Here is an 18,480-nt window from a genome sequence, read left to right on the forward strand (position 1 = left end):
CTGGTCACAGCCTCCTGCCCCACACACCCCTGGTCACAGCCTCCTGCAGCAGCCCCAGCGGGGGGAAGGCTGGGAGAGTTAAACGAGGCATGCAGAGATGTGGCAATAAAATCATCACACGTGAACGTAATCCAGATCAGCAGGACTCACCCTCAGCAGGCTGCAGGCAGGGCAAGGCTGGGCTGCCACAGGCTGTGTCCCTTTTTCATTTTAGGCTGGCTGTCAGTGCCTCCACCTCCTGTAACTTCATCTTCCCCTAGAGATGAGGTGGGGTCTTCAGTCCTGGGCTGCAAAGCTGAGGGGAAAACAAAGAGAAACCCCATTAGTGACTTCAGTGGCTGTCCCTGGCTGGCAGGTCCTGACAGAGCTGGAGCATCCAGGCAGAGGTGTTGGAAAACCCTGACCTGAGTTCAGACCCCCTCAGGACCCTTTCAAAGGGAGCACGAGGCTGCTGCTAAGGTCGATCCCCAGGTCCCATCTTGCAGCAGGACAGGGGGACTGGGGAGGGGACAACACCCGGCAGCACCCGAGGGGGCTGCTGGGCACGGGTTTGTGATCAGACACACGCCCTGTGCCCCGGCCAGGGAGAGCCCGGGGAGGGGCTTCCCCACGGAAGCCAGGGATGGCTGCGTTCCGACAGCATCCTCTCGGATCCTGGCATCCCTGCGCGTGAGGAAAACACCAGAGCCCATCTGTCCTCGGTGGGCACCGTCGCCATGGTAACAGCATCCGCTCCATCCATCCCGGATCTGCGGAGGACGGCGGGGCCGGAGCTCCCTCCCGCACAGGGGTTTCCCTGGCAGCTGCTGCTGCTTTATCAGGCACATCCCTGCTCCCACACCGATCCCATCAATCTGTCTGCCGTGAGGATGTGGAGCCTGGAAACAAAAAATCCCTGTCGCTGGAGAAGGGTACTGAGCAGCTGCCAGGGAAACCTTCCCAAGGGCTCTCCATCACTCCCATATGGTGCCCTCTCCCAGCACCCCCCAACCTCAAGGGCTGTCCCCCAGCAGCTGGACCATATCCTGCCCTCCTCCTTTCACCCCCTGGCTGCTCCTGCAGGTTTCTCCATCCCCTTCCGAAGAGCCACACAGCCCTCACAGCATTCCCATGCCCCGGAGACCAGGCTGAAGGCACAAGGAGGTGCTTCACAGAGGCTTCCATGGCTGCATTCTCTCCTGGATCCCTATGGATTTGCTGCTCTCCCTTGCCCAGGTCTGGGCACCAGCACAGAGAACTGGAGTGGTTCTTCCCAGTTGGGAAAAAACAGGAAAAAACCCGGCTGGTGCAGCCAGTGCTGGGAAAGTAGAGCTGGAAGTGCAGGGAAGGTGGGGAAGCCAAAAAAGATAAGGCATGCCCAGACACAGGGCTCAGGGGGAAATGCTGCCCAGTCCTGGCCCCAAACCTGTGGGAATGGAGAGGACCCCAAAGACAGGGCACACGGCCCATGTACCAACACACAGCACCTTCCAGAACCTTCCACTCCAACCACACCCCCCACACCACCTCCCAGGGCAGCCATGTCCAGGGGGACAAAGTGCCCAGTGTGGACTGGGAGCACAGAGCCAGGGCTCAGCCTTTCCCCACAGCTGCTCCCAGCAGCCAGGAATTAGAAGGACCACCAGCATCCCTCAAAAAGTGGACTTAAAGTAAGAAGCCACCCCAAAATCCCCACCGCCCCTATTACCTATGCAGACCTGGAGAAACCTGATGTTTGCTGCAAGGACTGGAAGAGGTCACACTGGACCCTGCCCCTGTGCCCCACCCTCCCCAGGTGCTTCCCATCTTCACCCCCAATCAGGGCCCCCATTATGGGCATCACCCAGCTGCTCATGGCTGGGGCTGCTCTGCCCACCCAGCTGGACTTTGGTTGCTGCAGTGGAGTGTCCATGGGATGAGGGCTGGAGTGGGGACATCATTCCCAACCAAGGTTGCTTTAGGAGCTGTGAGATCTGCTAGGATCTAGTAAAACCCATCAAGCAAAGAATAGCACCAGGACAAACTAGAACTGGACGCTGAGTCTCACAGCTTGTGACTCATGGGCTCTCAGAGGATATTCCTAAGTGCCCAAGGCTGGTATCTGCCTGTTTTCATACTACTTGAACCAAACTCTATGATTCTGGAGACCACTTTGCTGGGGACAGGGACCTAAAAATATGTGTGTTGTGTCCCCAGGTCTCCCTGCAGTATCTGCAGCCCTGGCAGAGCATCTTCATAGAGCTAAGTATGTATGTCCTCAGTTCCACAGCCTTTCCAGGAGCACAAGGATTGCAGGAACATGAAATACCAAGTTGTCCTGACACTGAAATCTTTGCCATGAAACACGAGGCAACAGGTAAAGGGTTAATAATCCCTCAGGACACTGTTCCTGCCTGGCAGTGCAGCCATGAGCACTGTCCTGACCCAACACAGTGCCCCCTCTCTCCCCAGGAGGGGTCCTGTGTTCCTGGCAATACATACTGCTGCTCCCGGGAGGAGGGGGAAAGCAGGAATTGCTTACAAAGGAGCAGTACCGGAGCCCTGTCCTGCATCTTTCCTCCTAAGAGCAAGAAATCACTGCTCCCACGAGTCCATTCGGCCCTTCCGGCTCTGGTGGGTTTGCTCCAGCAGCACCTGGATGTGCTGTACCCCCACCCCATGGACCTGTTCCCAGGATGGGGAGGTGGGGAGGCAGCTGGGCCAACTGGAGCATCAGCAATAGCAGGGAGCAGCTCTCAGATCCCTGGGGGCTGGAGCGGCCCCAGTCAGCCCTGAGCCTTGCAGAGGAGCCGACAGGGACGGACACCACCCTGGGGCTGCAGCGGGTGGACAGGACACCCGAGAGCCACGGCCACCCCCAGGGCCCCGGCAGGGTGGAGGGGACAGCACGTGTCTCCTCCGGAGGGGCTGTGCCAGACGCGTGGGCGAGCCTGGGGCATTCCCATCAGAGCCGAACAAAGCGGTGTATAAAAACACAAAATAAAAGGGAAGAGGGGGAAAATGACCCTGAAGGGCTCTCTAATTTGCAGCACACTCAGGGAGAGCGGCTTCCCAGGGAGGGGAAGGCGTTCAGACACGTGGCACCGGGAGCTGCTGTTAACGCCTTCCTGCCCGGCACTGCGGGACAGCTCCGGGCTGCTCCCAGTCCCTTCCCGGGGGCAGGGTGGGAGAGCCGGGTCCTGCAGTGCCCAGGCCAAGAGGTCACCCAGCGGAATTCCTACAGCAGGCCCGGCACTTGTTGGGCTACAGCTCCCGTTTTAACCTAGGAAGCTGTTGTGTCTCCTGCACCGAAACAAAAGAGCATCTCCCTCTTCTGGGAGACTTCACTCAATGCCTGTTCTAATCAGGTGCCTCCTAAAACGGGGACTTGAGCAGAACAGTGGCTGCTGTGATTGGGGTCAGCTGGAAGCTGGAGGCAGCTGGGTTGCAATGCTGCTTAAAAGAAAATCAATCTCCTTTCCTGCTGCTGTAAATGGCAGAGCCGTCAGGATTTTCTTCCCTTAATTTGCCATAGTAGATGGCACCATATTCAGCTCCATTAAAATCAGAGCCTAAAGTCAAAGTGGGGCTCAGGCAAAGGTGTGCAGGAATTAGTGAATGTCTGAGGCCTCTGCAAATGACGTGACAAAACCAAGGTCCAGACACTGGTGTTAAAATTCAGCCCCTTTTTTATCGACGGGGAGAAATCACTGAGGGGATGGGTTTGGAGACACCTCACCCATCCAGAGAGCAGGACTGGGGACAATGGGAAGACCTAGCACTGTGCTCTGATCCCAGCATAGCCAGACCCCCAGCTCCCCCTCAGCTTCCCCCATGTGCTGCTGGGGGGTCCCTGGGGAGGGTGGCACTGAGAGCAGGCAGCTCAGAGACAGGGTCATGCCCCCTGGGGCCTCCCAACCAACACCCTGAACAGGGAGAGCATCTGGGACCTCAGGCTTCAGCACTGCTGGTCTGTGCTGAAAAATACATGCTGCTGAGCCATGACCTGGGGCTGGGACATTGGGTGTCCCCTCCTGCAGAAAAGCAGCATTCAGCCAAGGCTGCACCTCTGCAAGCAGGTTGCTCACAACGTGCCTAAGCAGATTGATTTAATTTCTGCAGGTTTCTGGGTGTAGACTTGGGTTAGAAACCAGGGGAGAGTTGGGGGGTGCGAGGGGTGGGCCACAGGCACACACAAAACCTGGGATCATGACAGGAGCATTCCTCTGTGTGGGGAAAGGGAGAAATGCAACCAAGGAACTGCAAGGCTGATGAAAAGCTGCTGCAAAACCACCTCCAGCTCCTGAGGGCAAAACTGCTGCTTTCCCTGTCCTGCTTCTTGTCCCACTGCTGAGGGGAGTTACTGAGCCCAGCTTTAGCTCAGCAGTGGGAAAGGGCCAGCCACATCCCTGCCCACAGGTCACCTCAGCCAGGGATGCAGGGGTGGGATACTGCCTGCAAGGGGACAGTAGTGAATGAGGAGGGAGTTTGTAGCATCAAAGTGCCTCCAGCAAAAAGGGGCTGCTTGTTTATGCCAGTACATCCCAGTTCCTGGGCTTTACCCCTGGTCTGGGACAGAGCATTGGCACTGGGCTCCTGGGGGCCTGGCATGGGCTTTTTCCTGCCCTCTCCTGGGATCCACACGGTGCTGATGTCCCAGCTGAGCCTCTCTGTGGCTCAGGGACGTGGCTGCCACTCACCAGTGCTGGGCAGGGAAAATCATCTCTAAGGGGAAGGATCCTGCCTCATCAGGTGCTGGGATCATGCTGGCACCAGCTCTGGCTCTGGCTCCCTTCCTATGGGAAGCAGAAACTCCTGGTCAGCCTTTCAGCCCAAGCAGGATGCCCAGCACTGTTGAGAAGCCAATCCTGGCCCCTCTCCTCTCCCTCCCTGGGCTCCAGGAATTTGCTTCCATCCTCGTGCCTCCCCTGGGATCTGTACTCCAGTTCTGTATCCCTGTCCCAGGGAGGGACAGGCTGCTGGCAGAGATGGGCTGGACTGGAAAGGTTTGTGCCCAACCCCCCCACATGAGGAAATGAACATTCTGTGCCCTCACCTTCCTCCCCCCTCGCTGTGTCTCCAGTCCCAGGGGAAGGTTTGGGGGCCCCTCAGCCACTCCTGCTCTCTGCAGTCTGCAGGGGGTGGCTGCTGAGCAGCTCAGGTGGGTGACCTGCTGCAGCTCTGGCAGCAGGGAATTCCCAAGGTGTTGGAAAAGTCCTTCAGGGGTATGAGCAGTGGGATGTCACCTCTCTGCCTGCGGGTGGAGGGGCAGCAGTAGGTGACCTTGCCCAGGCTGTGCCAGCCCAACAGCCACACCCTCGTTTGTTTTCACACACTGTGGTTTGGCCATGAACGGGGGCATCACCTCCTGCACACCTTCCATATTCCAAAGGGATCATCTCCCACAAAGTAACAGGAACAGCTCGGGGTTTGCAGCTCATATCCCACTGTCAGAGCAGTGCCTTGGGTGGCAGGTACGAGCTTGGCCCTGAGGCTGGTAGAGTCAAAGCTGTCACTGCTGTCTGGTTTTCTTTACTTTAAATAAAATCTACAATATACTATGATGCATCAATTTCTTTAAAGGGATAGTTCCTAATTTACCAATGACTCCTCTAGCAAGGAGGAAAAAGGTGCGAATCCCTTTTGTTTTGGGGTATTCACAGGAATACCTTGTAGGGTTCCTGCTGCCTCATCTGAGCTCCTCGGCCCTGTGCCCAGGGCCACAAACTCCCTCAGTTTGCAGAGATTATAAAAAAGGACTCAGCCAGGGCATGCACAACCCTATCCTCAGTGTGAGGCTTCCTGAGAACATGAGGGGTGTTGCAGAGTCTCTCTCAGGGTGGTTGTGACTGGAGAACAAGGCTCAGGGTCCTGCCAGGCTGCTGCCCACACAGTGCTCCATGAACCTCACCACCAAACAGCTCAGTGAGGGGGGGAGAAAACCCTCATTTCCAAGAGCTGAGCCTCAGCCTGCTCCTCCCTGCGGCTCTGGCATCACTTCCCTTCCTGTCTAAGGCTGGCTGGTGCAGGGACCAGACAATTCCAGTGCCTGCAGGAAAGCATTGCCAGGAACTGTGTCCAACACCCCGAAATCTCTCACAGGGTCCAATGAGTCTGGGAGCTCCTGCCTCTCTCCTAAAACTGGACAGTGCTCCTGCTTCTCTGGGGGAAAAGGTGAGTGGGGTAGGCAGCCAGTCCAGGACAGTTTCCCAAGCCAAGGCTGAAATGCAACTGGGCAAAGGGAGAAGTAATCCCAAGAGTTGATGATCCTGCCTTTTCCCAGCTCTGAGCCCCCACACCAGGGTCTTCTCCAGGCACTGCAGGGCAGGGGGTGGTGAGGGGGTGGACAAACCACCCTGTTGATGGGCAGTGACTTGGCTGTGGTGCCTGAGGAGTTTTCTCTCAACAGCCGGATCATGAAATCCCAGTGTGGTCTTAGTTCCTCCCAGGAAGACAAGGAGGCCCCAACCCCTGCTAGACCAGCCAAGCCTTTCCAAGTGTGCTTTTCTACACTGGATGGGGCTTCCTCCAGCTCCTCCAGAGAGTGGAGCCAGGGCTTTTCTCTGCCAGGGAAAACCTGCCCTGATCCACAATGGCCTGGAGCAGAGATGTGGCCACAAGTGTTGAAATGTTCTGGGAGGGTAAAGACCAGCCTCCAAGATGTGTCACTGGTTCCCCCAGTACCATGTCTGCCTGGAGGGCCTCATGGATATTGTGTTCCTGTGTTCTGCTCTGCCTTCAGGAAGGGCAGGAGATCCTCCTGACAGGGTCCTGCCCATCCTACTGCAGCTCCTGGCAGTGGGGCTGTGCCTTGAACCCTGCTTGGAGACCAATACCTGCGCATGGGGAGCAAAAGGAAGGTTTCACAGGGAAGTTTAAGAGCTCAAAACTTGGATTTTGTTCTAGTCCAAGCTGAAAGTTTACATTTAAACATTACTTATAATTTAAAAAAAAATAAATTTGATGGGGCAGGACTAGCAACCCATTCCCTCTGTTATAGTAATGGCATGTAAAATAAAAAAGCCTGGCACAGAAATTAATTTTGAAATGTAAAACAATGTTTTAGTGCCTGAACTTCTCTCATGGAAACTCGACAACTGACCAGGCAGGAGTCACTTCCCAGAGAGAGTTTGGACACAGACTCCAAGAGGGCATTGCAGGAGTGAAATGAAAGCTGAGAGCTGAGGCCTTTTTACCTTCCTAAAATACATCAGCTCCTGACCTTGGAATCACCATCCAGCTTAGTCTGAGACCTGGAAACTGCTGCTTCCTTCCTCCCTGCTTTGTCTGCTTCCTGTGGCAGTCCCTGTTCCAGGTTGTTCACATCTGCATCCTGCTCCTTGGGCCCTTCTCCACGGATCACACAGTCAGCCAGAGTTGCCACGTCTGCCATTAACGTGAAGGATTTCGTACACACATCTGCAAAACAACTACCAGATTCCTCCCTTGAACTGTTACAAAGTCAAGTGTAGGCAAAAGTTTTACACTTCTACTGATCAATGGATCAACACAGACTTCAGATGAGAATATGTGAGGTGGTCAACACGCTGCTATAGCTCTGAAGACATCAGGAAAACAGAGACAAAAGTGAGGCAAAGGACTGAAATTCCACCCAAGGGACTTTTCTTCTTTAAACCTCATCTCATGTTGCCTGAAGTTCTCCACTTAAAGCAGACAGCAAGTCAGAGGGATGGGTTTTTCATGTTTTTATTTACTAAGGTTTTTATTGTGTGTTTTATATTGCAAACCCCACCCTAGAACTCTTCCCTCCCTTCCCCCCAAAAGAAAACAAAAATAACAGTAGTAGTAGTAGTAATAATAATAATAATAATAATAATAATAAATAGAGTTCCACCTACTGAGACAAGCCTAGTGTTGACTGGGGTCCAGTCAGAATAACTCAACATTGGCTACTGCACTGCTAAGAACTGGGAAACCAAAGGAGATCCCCGTGAAACACAAAGCAAAGGAGGATGTTCAGCAGTGGTGATGGAACACACGTCTGCCAGAGCCAGCCCTGGGGGTCCTGTGCCCCCCCTGTCTGAGTGTCCACGGGGCTGGTGAATTCAAGTACCAGTGCAGCAGTCACAGGACAGCCATCGAGCAGGGCTTGGCATTGCTGGGCTGGAGACCTTTCCCCCTGCTTTCCCACCCCACAGCCAAACTCAGCTCCCAGCCTCTCGAGATGCTCGTTCTAGGGGCCCTCCAGCACATGGGGGAAAAAGTTTGCTAAACCAAATAGAAAACTGAAAAGGATATTGTGAGTCTTCCTTTTAGGAACTGCCTCATACCTTTGAAAATATGAGAGGGTCTGTGAGTCTGCTTCAATTCCTGTTTCAAGATGAACCTGTACATATTTGGAAAAGCAGGATCTATAGATTATAATTATCACCTGCCAATCAGTCCTACAGGAGGGTCAAAATCGACATGTATTTTAAAACTAGGAGATATATATATATATATATATATAAATGTGTGTGTGTGTGTGTGTGTGTGCTTACATGTGTGCATAAATAGACTACATAGGTGTATAACTATACTATATATATAAAAGCATGTGTGTATATATAGATAGATATATAAAATCTATACAAACACACACACACACACACATGCACCCCTCCCACCACACACACTCACACATATATAGGTGTATGTAGCTAGTAGAAAAAACATTTCTAGAGTTCCCCTGACCCTTTAAGGAAGACCAAAGCTGATTACATCTGAATTCTGAGCCACCAAAGCACGTTGAAGCAGGAGTGCCCAGGAATGCTGCAGCAACATTCGAGATACAGGCACATGTCAAAGAGTTTTGCAAACAATTCAGTATAAAAAACAACTGTCAGCCAGTGTTTTGGGGGTGGGAGGAGGTCAGAGAGGGAGTTTGAGGGACCTATATCATTACTGGGATAAGTTTTTGGCACTGCTGCATGAAGTCCTGCTTTCCCTCTGGGGACCCCCATGATAGCTGGAAACAGAGGGAGGTTGGATGTCTTTCTAACAAGGGTTAGAAAAGTTGAGCACCTGACTCTTACAGTGAGGTGTAGACACCTCTTGGCCTAAGAAAAACTGAAACAGAGAAAGGATCAAAGTAACAGAAAAGGAGAAATTCACTCTAGAGGTAAAGGCTGCATCTTCTCAGTGTGCACCCAGCGGCCCCTCATGCCCTCATCCCACTCTGACTGTCTTAGGGGAGCCCAAAAATTCCAGCTCCAGGTGCCTGCCAGGCCCCAGGTGTGTCCAGTGACGCTGCAGCTGCAGGGCCAGGCCAAAGCCCATCGGGTGCAGCTCTTATTGCTGGTGAAATCAAACGCAGGATTTCGGACCCCCCCGGCAGGGGGGAAGCACAGACCATGGCTGGCCAAATCTCTGGTCTAATCTGGTGTGAGTGGTGAAAACAGAGTTGCAAATCTGGAGGATTCTTGGCTGGGCACCAGAACTACTCTGGGTGCCTCAAAGCTCAAACTCCTCTAGGCTGAGGAGGAGGAGGGCAGGGGTGACTGCACCCCACTGCTCAGTCCTTTTCTAGTTCTCTTCAAAGCAGTCAGCCCATGGACACTGAGACAGTAACGTGACAGAGGCAAGGTTCAAGTGCTTTCCTTCTCCATCCCTCCCCTGGCTTTGCACACACACTTTCCAAACCACGGAGAGGCTGAAGTTTGGGCCTTTGTGCCAGCTGAGGTCACTGCCTGGTGTGCTGGCAGAGCCAAGATTTTTCCCACTGCCCACATCCATGACAAAAATACAGAGGGGATAATCACTGCCCTCCTTGTGACCTACAAGAGACTGCTCCTTGTTCCCATCAGAGCATCAGTCCACCTGCTGGTCACCTTCATCTTCTTCAAGTGGAGTCCAAACCAAAACTTGGCCCTTGGGAAATCCCTAGAGGGGTCTGGAATAGTGAAATTCCCCCCTCTTCTCGCTTGCTCTGCAATCTGAACACAGGAGGGAACATGGGAGGAAGGGACACCTTCTGGTGCTCACAGTGGGCCATCCATGACCCCCAGAACCAGCTGCTGCGGACCAGGGTCACAGCTGAGGCCAACCAGGGCTGTCCTAAAACACCAGCTACAGACCTGACCTGATGTCACCTCCTACAGCCCATGTCAACCTCGGATCTTTGTCTCAACAGGAAAACCTTTTTTTGGTGGCTTCTATGGCTGATCATTCACATGTTCCAGCTCAGGCACACGCCTCGCCTGTGCGTTACCTCGTTGGATTAAATTTGCTCATATCCTTTTGTTCCATGTATTAAAATATTCTATAAAATCAAGTGACCAAAAATCTATAGCTCTAAGAATACCTGGTTATCTTCTTTTTTGTTGTTGTTGTTGTTTTTCATGTGTTTTTCTTTGTTTCTAAGCACAGTTAAACCTAAACAAACGAAATGGAGAAAACAAAGCGGGTGCGGGGTGGGAGAGAAGGAAAGGGAAAAAAAAAATGCTTCATGAACTAATCAGGAACTGAACTGCAGGGCTGACATAACCAGCTCTCGGGAGGAGTCCTCACAAATTGGAGGGCAGTTTGGATCTGACGGGCTCCAGATCCCCTGTGAGCACTATGGATTCTTTGCGCCCACCAGCAGTCAGAGGAGCAGCGCCGGCCCCGAACACCAGCGGGTGTGGCAAAGACCCTGAGGACATCTGCCGCGGCAAAGTCACACGCCCGGGGATCGAGCTACAAGGCTTCCCCAGAAGTCCAGTCCCTCCTCCAGGAAAAGGAGAGAAGCTGGAAACAGATTCTCTAGAGGAATGAGGAGAACTGTGGCCCAGTGTCTGCGCCAGCTCCTGGGGCAGAGATGGCTGGGAAGCAGAGATCAGCTTGATGTCCTGGTTGAGCCGTCCCGGCGGCACCGGCACTGGCGCCGCGGCCTTGGCCTGCAGGATCTGCGGAGGGGGGCTGGCGGGCTGGGGCAGCAGCAGCGAGCCGTGAGAGCCTGTGGGCCCGGCAGGGCCACTCTGGAAAGTTCTTGTAGCCACTGGGCTCTGACTGGGAGGACTAAGGCCAGAAGGGGTGTAAGAGGGAGAGGCGACACCGGACTGTTGTAGTGGAGACACGGAGGCAAAGGGAGGCCGTTCTTGGTGGAGCTGGGCTATCGTTCCAGTTAAAGATCCTAATGCACTTGGATGTGTTTGGCACAGGCCTGAGGACGGCCCACCTGAGGCCTGTGCCAGTTGGCTTAGGCTGGAGGATGGAGAGTTGGAAGAAGGAGGGGGTTGGAAGTGATTCATTCCCCCCAAAGTCCCACTGCCCGAGAGCTGCTGTAACTGTCCCCCCTGCAGTGGTCTGGTGGTTGGCTGGAACTGGTTGAGAAGACTGGGGGGTGAGTTTGATGAGAGCTGGGTGAGGGACGTTGATGGGGAGCTGGTTGTGGCTTGCTGGAAGTGCCCAAATCCACTGCTGGAAAGGGCTGGCTGCTGCTGCTGCTGCTGCTGCTGCTGTTGCTGCTGTTGCTGCTGCTGTTGCTGTTGTTGCTGCTGCTGCTGCTGCTGCACCGGCTGAGCTGCACCTAAGGGTGATCCAGAAGGTGCGTTTTGGAACTGGCTCAGTCCCACCGAGGAGGTGCTGCTCAAACCCGGCTGGCTTGAGCCACCTGGAGGGGATCCCACCTGGAACTGGCCTAAGCCGGCGGCAGCTGAGAACCCTGCGAGCTGCTGGATGTGGAAGGAAGAGGACGAGGGGGTTTCTGCTCCGGGTGTGTGCAGCTGGGATGGAGTACTGGAGGGAGAGCCTACGGCAGAGGGGCCGGTTGATGGGATTAGGGATTGAAATCTTTTCAGCTGCCTGGGAGTCTGGTTGGATTGTTGCCCCAGGGAGCCCAGGACAGACACAGGTGGACGGAAGATGGCTGTGGGGAGCCGGGGGTGGTGGGTCAGGGCGATGGCCACAGATGTGGTGGCTGCTGCAGCCTGGAGGGGGGCCTGGATCAGTGGGGTCCAGATGACCGGGGTGGGTGTGGAGGCGGCGGCGGCGGCAGCCTGGACATTGTGAGCACAGTGAGCCATCTCCCTGTCGTGCTGCACGATCTGCTGGATGATCTCATTCTCCTGGTAGTTGAAAACACCCGAATTCAGGTCATGCTGGACTTTATGCAGCAGAATGGAATTCTTCTTGCCTGTAGAGAAAGTGAAGAGAGAAAGAGTCATTCTGGGATGTCAAGAGAAAGTGAAGAGAGAAAGAGTCATTCTGGGATGTCAAAGCATGGGAGGCTTCCTCAAAGCTTCCTGCCAGACTTCCTTCGAATTGTTGGCATTGCCTCCCCTCCACTGTCCTCATGGGATCTGTGCATAGTCTCTCTGCTCCAGCAACAAGATGACAAACATCACATCTTCTGCTTTTGTGGTATGAATAACCTCAAGATCCCATCAAACTGAGCCCAACAGGACACATATCCCTAGTTAGACAGTAAAGCCACTTTTGATAAGTGTGGTAGACTGGTCGCAAAGCTTATGGATCTGGAAGAGTCCTATCTTGCACCTCACAATCTAAGCTTCCATTAAAAAAAGGAGAATAAATCCTCAAAAATGTAAGTCCAGTGAAGTCTTCAGTTACTCTCCTTCAGTTACACCCTTTTCTCATCTGTCTCATGTGACTTGTTTACTCCAGAGTCAAATATGTGGATTTAGTTGCAAGGAAATTTCTCTGTGAACAAGGGACAGAAGGACTTGATGATCTTGGAGGTCTTTTCCAACCTTAATGATTCTGTGATTCTCTTCTATGACTTTCTGTGCTGGAAAAGCTCAGCTGGCCCAGGTATGACCCTCAGACATCCTGCAGCTCTCATCCTGCCTGGCCATGCCCTTCTAGTCCCAGCTTTAGGGAAACTGCAGACCAGAAACGTCATGTTCCAGCTGGCCTGTCCAGCCTGCAGCAAAGCATTAACTCAGCGCTTTGCCTTTGCAATGGGCTGGAAAATGTGGTGGAATGAGTTCGTCTGGCCTGGGAGTGCACCTGGCACTGAAGGGATGCACTCCTGGCCTGAAGGACAGAACCAGTCAGGCTCTGGGGAACCATTCAGGGCTATGTGGTAGGAAGAACACGCTGAGGGTTTTTCCTTTCTTTTACCTTCTAAAATCAAGCATTTATGACTTTATAAAGGATGAGGTGTGGCCCTGGGTGCTTGCAGTGGGTTGAGCTGCACTGAGACGCTGCCAGAGTTCTGACCCTGGAGCTGAACTGGGACGTGTCTGTTGTGGGTGTTGGGATGGGATGCTTAATGCTTTTGTGTTTCACCCACTGCCTACCAAAAAAAAAACCAAAAAAAGAACCGCAGAAAGGCTTTCTTTTCTCATTTCAGAGCAAGACATCAGCCTGGGAAGGACATGGTCCTGGAGGCAAACAGGGTTCTGCGCTGCTAAAGTCGTTCCAAGGGCTGGAGAGCTTGTCTGCACTGGAAGTGCATGTGTAGGATATTATATAATGGCTGTTTCACTGTATGCTGCACTGGAATAACACTGGATACTCCTATACAGACAGATCCTGCTTCTACCCACAGCCAGGCACACCAGAGAGAGCATGAATGTCACCTTTAAACTGCATTTTGGTAGTGAAAGGGAGGGAACGGTGCAGAGGGTCTCGCTGCACACACACACACACACACACAGTTACTTCCACCTGGGTTTTACTAGAATCACATACAAACAGGCTCACAAAGTGCTGCTCAAACAGAAAGAGAGCATGGAGAGAAGATAACCTGCCTCACTACAACTGGCAGGTAAGGGAGAGCGTGACCAGCACTGCTGAGCTAAGGAGGGGCTCAGGCTGCAGGTTTGTAATCACTCCCTTTCTGGAGCTGAAGGTACAAATCCCAGCATGTGGAATCTGTAGATCTTGCACCACTGCAAGGTCAGGATGTGAGTGGGAGACATCATGCTGAGCTCAAAGCTAAAAAGGTGCCTTGCTGCATTTGCTGTCCTGATACTGGACAAATCCAGGCTGGGGAGGAACGGCCGGGGCAGGGGAAGGAGGAACAGCTCTTGAAAGGCTCAGTAGCAGCCACTGCTCTGTGTTTCCATCATTGCATCTCATTCCACTCTTTTAATTCCATGTCACCTGGCTTTGGCTCCTGATTTGCTCCGTGTGCTTGACTAGGCCTGGAATTCCCAGCGCTGCCCTGGATTCCGATGGAAAGCACAGTGATGTCATCAGAGCTCCCGGATGGGAACTGGTGTTCCCATGGCCTGAGCTCCTGACTACACACAGGGAGCTCAACAGACTCTGGTTTCCTTGGCAGGGCACTGAACAGAGAACATGCTAATGTTTTCCAAAGGTGCCTAATATTCACCGGAAATGGGCCGATCAAAGCTCCTTAACTTTGTGTCAAATCCATAAAGTAATACCAGTAAAATACTTGGAATGATTATTTTTGTTAGTTTTTAAAACAGAACACTTCATTTTGCCTTTGAAATTACATTACACTTAACTGTTTTCCTGAGCCCAGCTTGTATCTATTAACTGTTTCATTAGATCAAATTTTTCTCTTCTGTTTTGCCAAGAAAATATCAAATTTCTCCTCCAGAACACTGTAGAAAATTACTGAAAATGTTCTCTCAGCTATTGAAGGGGAGAGGAATTTTTCAAAATCATTTTTCCAAACTATAATTGGTTGGCAAACTGAAAAATTAATTGGTTTCACCATTCTAATGAATTGCATCATTTACATGATGTTTCCACACACCAATATAAGTCCTATTAGTTGCTTCTGGAGAAAATCCTCCTTCCAAGCGGCACCAGATGAGAGCAGGCACAGAGCAGAGTCCTGGTGGGACAAATACATTTCCCTGGCAGGTCTGACTAAGGACCTGCATGAGACATAACCCAGCAGCGGAACAAGGGAGTGGGAGTAACTTTGCCTGGGCCAGTGGTTCCGAGATTGGTTCTGAGATTATTCCTCCTCCTAATCTTATCTATGAAGCTGCTTCAGTTACAAATTCACTTCCCTGCTCTGGATTTGTTGTCCCAGCCCCTGCCCAAAGGGAGAGCAGAGAACAGCACTGAGAGGGCTGATGGCTGATGAGTTTGCTCTGTGTAACCCTCGCTGAAATGAGGTTCTGCAGCTCCCAGCTCTGCTCAGCCACCCGCAGGGAGCCCTGTGTTCTTGCTAAACCAGGGAGAAGCTTCATCAGGAGAGAGGAAAAGAGACTCTGTTCCCTTTCAATCTAATCAGGGAGGCTCTGTGTGACAGTTTGTCCTTCTGTGTTGTTTATCCCGCAGAAATTACAGTGCTGAGCAGAGTTTAAGGGACAGAGATAAACAATCCACCCAAATCTCACCCCAAAAGCACTACACAAACCCACCAGGATGGCCCAGAGCTGGCAGAGGAACCACCTGCAACCACCCCATGCACCACCTCCCCTCCCTTGCTTTAGAACTCCCTCTGGGGTCTAAAACCTCCCTGTTTTCCTCACTGCAACAACGAGCTAAATATAGGGGGAAAGGAAGATATTTAGAGCCTTGAGGATGTTCACAGCAAAGCTACTGGTGCTTTGAAGTGGAGTGGGGTATGTAAAATTATGGAAACGAAGCAAACAGATGTTGCTCCCTTAATTAAGAATTGCAAAGTCAGATTTTCCTCAACTGTAGATAGCACACAAAAGAACAGGGAGAAAGGCTCATGTGATTTCATAAAAGGAGCCAGCACTCAACAATAATTCTTCTATCAAATAATCAAAATTAGCTTTCTGTTGTTAAAATTCTGCACAGACACAGGGGAAATTAGCTGTGACTTTTTGTTCAGTTTTCTTTTCAGCTCTCTCTAAGCCCACTGGCTGCAGTTTAAGAATTCAGGTCACTAAATTGCTTTCTGAATTTGCATGTATTTGAAATAATCTCACTTTATTAGGCTGCCTTATGCCCTAGCCTGCTGTCAGAGTGGCTGTTCCCACCACACGGTTACTTCTTTCAGGTCTTCACTCATTATTCATAGGCCTCGTCCTAAATGGTTGCAGCACATCCCAGCTTTGCAGGAGGTCTCTGCCCTCCCTTCCTTGGGTCACTGGTGTCCTGTGGGAATTCAGCCTGCTGCCACCATCCCCAGAGGGGCATCACAGAAAAACCTGGACACGGTGACTGGCACTTTGCCACGGCTGCTCCCCTGCCCCAGGGAGACTCCTCTGCACTGGGACTGTCCTGGCTGGGAGGTCTCGCTGCTCCAGCTCCTGCTGCTGCCTTAGAGTCCATGTAAACAGGGTAATCAGCTGGAACAGGGAACTCAGAATAATTCTTAACTCCCAGTCCTTCCCCGTCCCAGCCTCACCTCTCAGTGAGTGCACTGAACTGCACTTACTGTTGTGGGAAGGTTTCTGCCTGGAATTTAAGGAGCTCCTGGAAAAGAGCTCAGCAAAGCCAGCTGGATCAACCCTAGGAGCATACCCAGAGGAGTTCAGAACACGTAAACCTGCTCTGGAAACTGCTGCAGATTAACTTCCCTGAGAGCCATGTAAATCCATGGCACAGGGGGTGTGTGAGCTCTTCCACACCCAGGGCAGCAGCCTCTGCATCCCCCACCTCTGCTTCCCTCTTGCTAAAGCTGCATCCTCTGAACTTGGATGGTACATTTTAAATGGACAATTCCCTATCTTTCCAAGTGGAAGTCTTCCCTCCCAGTACAGCTCAGGCCTGCCACTGATTGCTTCTCCTCTTCCATAAACCAAACAGGTATTTGCCAAAATATGTGGTATTTCTTTTAACAGACAGAATGCAGCCAAAACTGCTGCAGGTCAGATGACACACAGTGAATAATATTATCCAGTGAATCTCATCACAGTCAAACAGAATTCAAAATAAACAGAACTCTTCCCTCCCACTCTTCACATTTATGCCCATCATACAGAGCTTTGCAGAGAAATAAACTGAATATGCAGAGCTGGGTAGAATGTGAATATCCATGAGGGGAGAAGAGCTGTGTCATTCTGGAGGGGCTGTGGTGCCTGTGGTGCCTGAGGCAGTGTCCTGGCTGTTACTTATCACTGGAGACTGAAGCCAAAGAGTTCTCCTCAAGTGGCACAAATGCCAAAGCTCCTGTACTCAATCTCAGTGCCCTGCTGGAGCTGACAGCTGTGACAGGGACGCACTCTGGAAGACTCTGGACACTCTGGCACTGGTTTTCTGTCAGTTAGGTGCTTTGCAGTGTGGGTGGTTGCAGAGAGCTGCTGGAGTGCCTTCCAGGCAGGAAACGTCCCCTGAGACTAGAGGTGTCATTGGTAACCAGGTCCTACTCCATGTAATTAAAAAGAGGCTTGAAAATTATTTACAAAGGTGTTGGAATGGTAAAATGTTATCTGAGCAGATGTTTTATTTCAATGCAGGTAGCAAAGATCAAAGTTATTGATGAAGTCAAAGACAGGTCTCCTGAGATCTCATCACCACTCCCAACTGTTCCTTCTCTTGGGGTGTCTTGGGCTTTGTTTTCCTTTTGGAGCTGCATGAGAAATGGCACTTCATATTCAGGTGAACGGGGGTGCCAGTTCACCTTAATTAAGCCGAAGTAATTTACATTCCCTCGTGGCTGGTGAGTTACTGATACCTTTCCTGAGGCTAAACAGAAAATACTCTGAGTCTGGGCCTTCGCTTCCAAAAAAAAAGAAATTCAACTGTTTAGTTCCTGCTTAAGTCGAAGCTCACACATTCTCCCACTGCATACCTGGGCCACAGGAACTTTTATCCTTGCACTACCTGTGCCTGTATTAGCAGCCTCAAAAAAGAACTGTGTATGTATATATATATATACACACACATATATATGTGTATAAATAATCCTGCTCCTCTCACATGTGCAGCTCTTTGGGGGTTACTCACCTGTGTGCAGTAAACAGATCTGGCACTTGAGTGTGGATACACTGTAAAACTGATGCTAACAACACCTTGTTTTATCCATCCACATTTCAGCCCCTTTCATTCCTTCACGATCTCGCCCAACCCCTGTCCCAAGGGAGCAGCTGTGAAACATTCCCAGCTCCACCTTTTAGCATTATTTTCCCTGCAGAAGTGATGAGGAACCGAGGCACGGAGCAAAGGCAGGACAAGGACAAACAGGGAATCTGTGGCAGAGCTTGGCAGCGATCCCAGCTCCTCTCATCCCCAGCTCACCTCCCCTCACACGGGCCAGCCCAGCCTCGAGCAGCAGATCCCAGAGGATTAGTCAGGATTGGACAAGCAGGGCTGCAAACCCAACAGGACTGCAACTGCAGAAGTGGGATCATGAGCTGGCAGTCAAAAAGTTTGGGAACAGCTATTTTTGTGGCTTGTTTATGTGACAAAGCTTTTAAAATTTCTACCACTCTAGTATCTTGAACAGAACACTCTCATACTGCATAATACCATAAATTATATTTAGAGACTGGAATTGTGTTGTCTTGGCTTTCCTTTGTTTTTTTAGCATCTGCAATGCCTGGAGGAAACACGAGGCATCTTTAATCCTGAGTTAACTGGCATCCTTGTATCAAAACATATGCAAGTGGCATTCAAAATATATGCATTCCAAAGTGGAAAAAAAATTCCTGATGAAAATGAAAAAACACCTTC

The 18,480-nt window shown here is 51.6% G+C and overlaps 1 protein-coding gene across 2 annotated transcripts in view; it reads right to left on the bottom strand.

The window, feature by feature from the left end:
• HCN4 (hyperpolarization activated cyclic nucleotide gated potassium channel 4) overlaps positions 1 to 18,480 on the bottom strand; it is a 106,628-nt gene that overhangs the window by 3,184 nt on the left and 84,964 nt on the right. Inside the window, exons 8-11 of one of the 2 annotated variants that reach the window (XR_003530049.1) lie at positions 10,262 to 12,073; positions 8,250 to 8,305; positions 7,155 to 7,388; positions 151 to 295 (exon numbers count right to left, since the gene is read on the bottom strand). Coding sequence is in view for 1 of the 2 variants with exons in the window: in XM_027657530.1 (XP_027513331.1) it covers positions 10,464 to 12,073 (1,610 nt within the window). In the remaining variant the exon portion in view is untranslated. Of the gene's footprint in view, positions 1 to 150; positions 296 to 7,154; positions 7,389 to 8,249; positions 8,306 to 9,764; positions 12,074 to 18,480 lie in introns of those variants that run through there. The other variant, XM_027657530.1, reaches the window with a different exon arrangement.

The sequence above is a fragment of the Corapipo altera genome, unplaced genomic scaffold (genome assembly GCF_003945725.1).
Source record: "Corapipo altera isolate COAL_440 unplaced genomic scaffold, ASM394572v1 308, whole genome shotgun sequence".
Classification (NCBI taxonomy): domain Eukaryota; kingdom Metazoa; phylum Chordata; class Aves; order Passeriformes; family Pipridae; genus Corapipo; species Corapipo altera.